This window comes from Anser anser (assembly GCF_964211835.1).
Source record: "Anser anser genome assembly, chromosome: 5".
Lineage (NCBI taxonomy): Eukaryota > Metazoa > Chordata > Aves > Anseriformes > Anatidae > Anser > Anser anser.
This window is the reverse complement of record NC_139725.1, coordinates 64,466,053-64,471,953: the sequence shown is the minus strand read 5'-3', so window position 1 is coordinate 64,471,953 and position 5,901 is coordinate 64,466,053. Positions and strand designations below refer to the sequence as shown.

Here is a 5,901-nt window from a genome sequence, read left to right as displayed (position 1 = left end):
TCGTCTCCCCCCAAAAAGATGGCACTCGGCCCGCCGTATCAAATCTCAGTGATAAGAAAACCACCATTGGCATGCGCCCGTGCTACCAAGGATGTCATTTGTTTTCACAACAGAAGAATTTAGCCAACACAGATGCTAAAACCAAAGCACTGTTGCATTGCCCTGTCCTTCCCTGGGAGGCCACAAGGATCTTTGAAGGAGATCTGTGCAGGTCTTTTCCCATCTCGCTCTGCAAAAGAGGAGAAGAAAGTAAGCAAGATGAAAGTAAGCGTGTGAAAATAGGGTTGGCCTGATAACCCAAACTGACTGGGAAGGTAAATTATATTTAAGGGATAAAAACAGGGGGGGGGGGGGTTATCTAATTCCTTGAGGTTTGCTTATCTGCCATGAGGCTGTTACGTAAAACGTATCACTGTCTTCCCCCACGTTCTTGCGATAGCACTTAGGTCATCGGTGGAGGACAGGACACGCAAACACAGCCTTACGAAACTGGGGAAGATGCAAAAGTAGCTGCAAACCTCGGGAGCTGCCCTGCCAGGGGAAAAAACGCTACGAACAGCCTGCAGCCAGGCCCAGGCGGAGCGACCAGGAGGCCCTAAGGGTATCTCCAGGTCTCTTCTGCCCCAGGCCCTAACCTCCGCTCACCTCATAACCCGAATTGCTGTGCCTCTCCTGGCTGAGGATGCTCGCTGGCACACAGCAGGTGCTCGCTGCAGCGACACACGCTCAGCCAGGGCTGGCTTTTAAAAATACGTAACTTCCACAGGTTGCCTTATAACGCCTCGTGTTGCCAAAGAGCCGAGAGGTCTTTTAATTCGTGAGCAGGGCTGCGAGGAGGTCCCTGAGCCTAGGGCGTGTTCGGGGACTGCAAACTGTGCTTGGAGACCCGACCTTGGAAGTTAACGTGCAATAATAATTAATGAGCAATGCCCAATAATAATTAATGAGCAATGCCCAATAATAATGAGCAATGCCCAATAATAATTAATAAGCAATGTCCAATAACAATTAATGAGCAATGCCCAATAACAATTAATGAGCAATGCCTTTCACTGCAGTGAGGGTGTGTATCAGGATGTGACCGAGCCTCCCTCCTGCTGGGGGGCTGCAGGGGGCAGCTCTGCTCTGCCCCCCCCCCCCCCGCCGACCGAGCCCGGCACGTTTTGGACCCCCGCCCCGTCCCCGGTGTGGCCCCACCGACCCGCCCCGCCCCGCGCACGCCCCTTTAAGGCTCCCCCCCCCGGCCCCTGCCCCTTTAAGACGCGCCCCGCGCGCCCCCCGCCGCCCCCCGCTGACGTGTGATCGCGTGGCGCCTCTCCCCACCCAAACCCCGCCCCCTCCGCTCCCGCATGCGCACTGCCGCCGCCGGGAGAGCCGGGCCCCGCCCCTCCTCCCCGCCCGGCAGGAAGCGGCGCCCCCTCCCTCCCCGCGGGGAAGAGGGCGCGGCCCCCCCACACCCGTTCGCCCAATCAGCGCGCGTCCCGCCAGGCGTGGGCGGGGCCGACGGGGGGGAAGGGGGGGGGCGCGCCTCCCTCCTCCCCTTCCCCACCGCGCGGGAAGCGGGCGAGGCCCCGCCCCGGCGGCGGCGGCGCCGGCGCATGCGCAGAGGCGGGGGCGGGCCGGGGCGCGGCGCGCATGCGCGGTGGCGGCGGCGGGGGGCAGCGAGGCGGCGCGAGGCGCCCGGTCCTGTGGCGGCGGCGGCGGCGGGCGGGAGGGAGCGGCCCGGGGCGGGAGCAGGAGCAGGAGCCGGAGCCGAGGCGGTGCGGAGCCGGGCGCAGGTAACCGGAGGCGGCCCCGCGGGCGGGACGTGCCGCCGCTGCCGCTCCGAGCCCCGCCGGGGTCCATGAGCTGAGGCGCCCGGCGGGGCCCCGTGAGGCGAGGCCCGGCCCCGTGAGGCGAGGCCAGGCCCGGTGAGGCCCGGCGGGGCCCTGCCCGTAGCCCCGGCTCGCTCTCCCCTCCCGCCGCCGCTTCCCCCCCCCCCCCCCCATGCTCTGCCGGCGCTGAGCCCCGCCCGGCCCCGCTGCTCTCCCTCCGCTCCGTTCCGCCGCCGCCCCGCAGGCGCCGGGCCCTTGGATGCCGTCGGGATGGGCAAGGTGCTGTCCAAGATCTTCGGCAACAAGGAGATGCGGATCCTGATGCTGGGGCTGGACGCGGCCGGCAAGACCACCATCCTGTACAAACTGAAGCTGGGCCAGTCGGTCACCACCATCCCCACCGTGGGCTTCAACGTGGAGACGGTCACGTACAAAAACGTCAAGTTCAACGTGTGGGACGTCGGCGGCCAGGATAAGATCCGGCCGCTCTGGAGGCACTACTACACGGGCACGCAGGGGCTGATCTTCGTGGTGGACTGCGCCGATCGCGACCGCATCGACGAGGCCCGCCAGGAGCTGCACCGCATCATCAACGACAGGGAGATGCGGGACGCCATCATCCTCATCTTCGCCAACAAGCAGGACCTGCCCGATGCCATGAAACCCCACGAAATCCAGGAGAAACTGGGCCTGACCCGGATCAGGGATAGGAATTGGTACGTGCAGCCCTCGTGTGCTACTACAGGGGACGGACTCTACGAAGGGCTGACATGGTTAACGTCCAATTATAAATCCTAATGAGAGAGTAACTATTTAGTCTACAAAGAATTAAAGAAAAAAAAAAATAACCCACGTGGCTTTCCGGAAGAATGATTCTCTACTGAAAAGTAAAACAAAAGCATCCATAGGATTATGATCACCTTTCTCCAGTTACCACCCTTTCCTTCCTTCTCCACACTTGACTGGATTCCTGTTTTAACTCTTCTCGCTTGGCGTTAGGATGCTCTAATCTCCGAATGTGACACGAACGCGAGCACTAGATGCTATGGCAGACTTCCAGCAAACAGGCGAAAGACACATTGTAGACTTGCTAAGTAACTTTTTTTTTTTTTTCTCCTCTTGATAGCCCTTAAGATGGTTTGATTATTTTGGGGGACGGTTGGGGGAGGGGTACCATTTTCAGCGTATGCTTTCTGGTTCTACTTTTTTGATTATATATATATATTTTTTTTCTCTCTTCTATCACTTGCTGTAGATTGCTACTTTTTTGCATTCATGCGGAATATGTTGCTAGGTCTACTTCATCTAGTAAACTGAAAATTATTGCTTAAAATCAAACCGCAGTCTGTCTTTTTATATTAAGGACTTTTTTTTTTTGAAAGTTCTGTTAATCTGTAACCGAATAGTGATTCTTGGTCTGTCTTCATATCTCAGACTAATAACGAAACGAATTCTTGCCTGCAGTGGCAGATAGCGAGAATACCATTGTAACATGTTCAAAGTGCACATCGGGCGTAATGTTAACTAGGTAATGTAGGAGCTGCTTTGAAATGTCAGCTGTGAAGTTCTGAACCATACATCATGCATGAGAAGGGATGCAAATAAGTTCCCCGTGCCACATAGCAACCGTATAGCGAATAAGACGTGAATGATGTAATAGTTCCAGGGTCTCCACCGTTCAGTTCCCCTCTTGCATTGCGAACTCGGTGATGTTTAGCTGCAGTTTCCACCGCTCGTGTCGGCCTCCGGTTCAATGCGAGATAGGTTCCTTCCAGAAAAATGCAGCAGTAACGCGCAGGCATTGCAACGAGTTTGACTTGAAAATCGCAGGCGTTCAGGCAAAAATCTAGCGCCGACTTGCCTGCCTTGGGGAAAAGACGAGTTTTGTTTTAAGGCGGCCGAAGGCACCTAAGTCTCAACAGGGTTTCCCGTTTGCGAGGCGCATGTCGCGGGGGAAGGAGCACCTCATTTTTCCCACTTTCAGGCTCCCGAAGGGGCAGGCGCGGCGCTGAGCTTCCCCTGAGCTCAGAAGTTCTGCCCTCGTAATTGCCGTTTTGAGGAAATGGCTTTACTGGTGCCGCTCCCCCAGCCCAGGCTGAGCTCGTGCAGGCAGGGGCAGCCTTCGCCATCTGTCCCGGCAGCGAGTTGTTGCCGAAGTCCTGCAGGAAGGGAACTCCGTTGGGTGGCTGGAGCCCATTGAGCGACTGCTAACGAGAGCGGGGAGGAGAGAGGGAGAATACGACTATGAATGTAAACTTCCACAATTAGTTCTTAAAGGGCGAGCAGCTCGCTTGCCCTGTCACAGTGTGCAGGTGTGGCTGGCGAAAAAAAAAACCCACCCAGAACCAGTGTTAGCCTAAAATCTCAATCAAGTATTAACGCTGGGTGCAAAAAAAATGTCAAAGCAGCTGGTTCTCATTCAGCCTTAAGGATTATCTTCGGTTTTCCTCAAGGAGTTAAACTCGATTGGGGAATTCTAGGAATGTATGCTACAAAACCAGAAGAAAATGGCTTTTTTTTGTTGTTGTTTTTTTCTCTTTCCGAGGACCTGAGTTTTACATGAGACCGGGGGCATTACACTACATTTCCGCAGTGTTGACTCTGCGTGCGAAGTATATTGTATATGGAGCTCTTACCAAAGATGAACGGGAAGATAAAATTACTGAATTCACCCCTGAAATTGGAATGCTTGGGACCGCTTAAAAGTTACTTGGGAAGGTGGTTCCGAGCGCCGGATCTTTTTGGGGTTGCAAGTGGGACGGGATGGGTTCTTGGTGCTGGAAGATAGAGCACTGATGGGTCACGGGCTGCCCAAGCGAGCGGGGCGTAAAATAACTCCTAGCTCTCAGCTCTGAAGCAGAGGAGGTGAGACTTTCCGCTCGAGTCTTCTTGCCGTTGGGATGTCACTGCTCTATTTTCTAGCTTTTTACAAGCGCAAGGTTTTGGTTTTTGTTTTTTCTTCTGTTGATGTAACTTAACGGTGTGGTGGTATAAAGCCTAAAAATACACGAATGTGGTTACTGTTTTCTTCTGGAGCATAAATAAAATAGCCAAGCACAAAGTAAATGCCTAAACTGGAAAACTTGAAGCTCTATTAATGGTTCTTGAACTTTCTTAAACCTCTTCTCAGTCAAAATGAAAATTTCAATGACTTCGCTTTCCGTCTGAGTTGATTTACTGTGTGTTCTCTTCCAGTGCCGGGGCAGACTTCTTCGCTAGACTTCCATTGAGTTGCAGTCACGATTTTGTATTTCCTTAGCAACTTTGTTACTTTAGATATTCTGTTTTTTGTAGGTGAAAAGGAAACTGATTATGCTTCTGATAGTTTTTTTTAAATGTCTTTTTTTTGGGGGGGGGGGGGGAGAGAGAAAGTTACTGAAGCGTGGCGGAGACTTCAAAAATAAATGGCCATTGCTACCGAACAAAACGCAGCGGTTTCACTTTCAAAATCTCCTTTATAGCTTAGAGCTGAACCTCACCGTGAACGAGTGGCGAGCAGGCGGTGAACGCAGCCTGTGGGATAAAGGGGCAAATCTGCGCGAAACCCGATGATTTACAAACTGATCTGAAGTGCAAGTGCATCAATCTGTGTTCATGTGAATTTATGGAGTAAGTTTTGAATGGCGTTAATCGTGTCTGATAAGTGAATGAGTTTGTAGACTGTGATCTCCCTGACAAGTAAACAGGAATTTTGTGTTCTCAATATGGCTGTAGTGTTGGTAAAGAACTAATAAGCAGAAAATAAAGCAATTATACAGCGGAGCTCTCCTGGTATCTTACTTACGTTGAATTTTGAGAGAAACAGAAAGGGGCAATATGGTACTGGAGCAGTGCCTTGTGCCGACATAAAGAGGCCTCTGTTCTGCGCTTCGCGGCCTGCCTGCGAATCCTCTGGGGCTCAGGTTAGCGACTATTTTTGTAAATGGCGAGGATGATACTTCTTTAGTACTCCCACCTGAAGCCAGCGATCTTTCCGGCAAACTTCGGTGTCGAGCTTGTTCTGGGACGGCGCAGCCCGGTGGAGCTCGGTGCTGCGGGAGGGCACGGGCGCAGCGCCGCGTCGCGCGGAATAAAAACCACTTGGAGG

At 53.7% G+C, this 5,901-nt stretch overlaps 1 protein-coding gene across 1 annotated transcript; it reads left to right on the top strand.

The window, feature by feature from the left end:
* The first annotated feature begins 1,631 nt into the window (after nt 1-1,631).
* On the top strand, nt 1,632-5,576 carry ARF6 (ARF GTPase 6). Its single transcript, XM_083839208.1, has 2 exons — nt 1,632-1,778; nt 2,059-5,576. The coding sequence occupies exon 2, from the start codon at nt 2,085-2,087 to the stop codon at nt 2,610-2,612; it is 528 nt and encodes a 175-aa protein (XP_083695334.1). The 5' UTR covers nt 1,632-1,778; nt 2,059-2,084; the 3' UTR covers nt 2,613-5,576.
* The last annotated feature ends 325 nt before the right edge of the window (nt 5,577-5,901 follow it).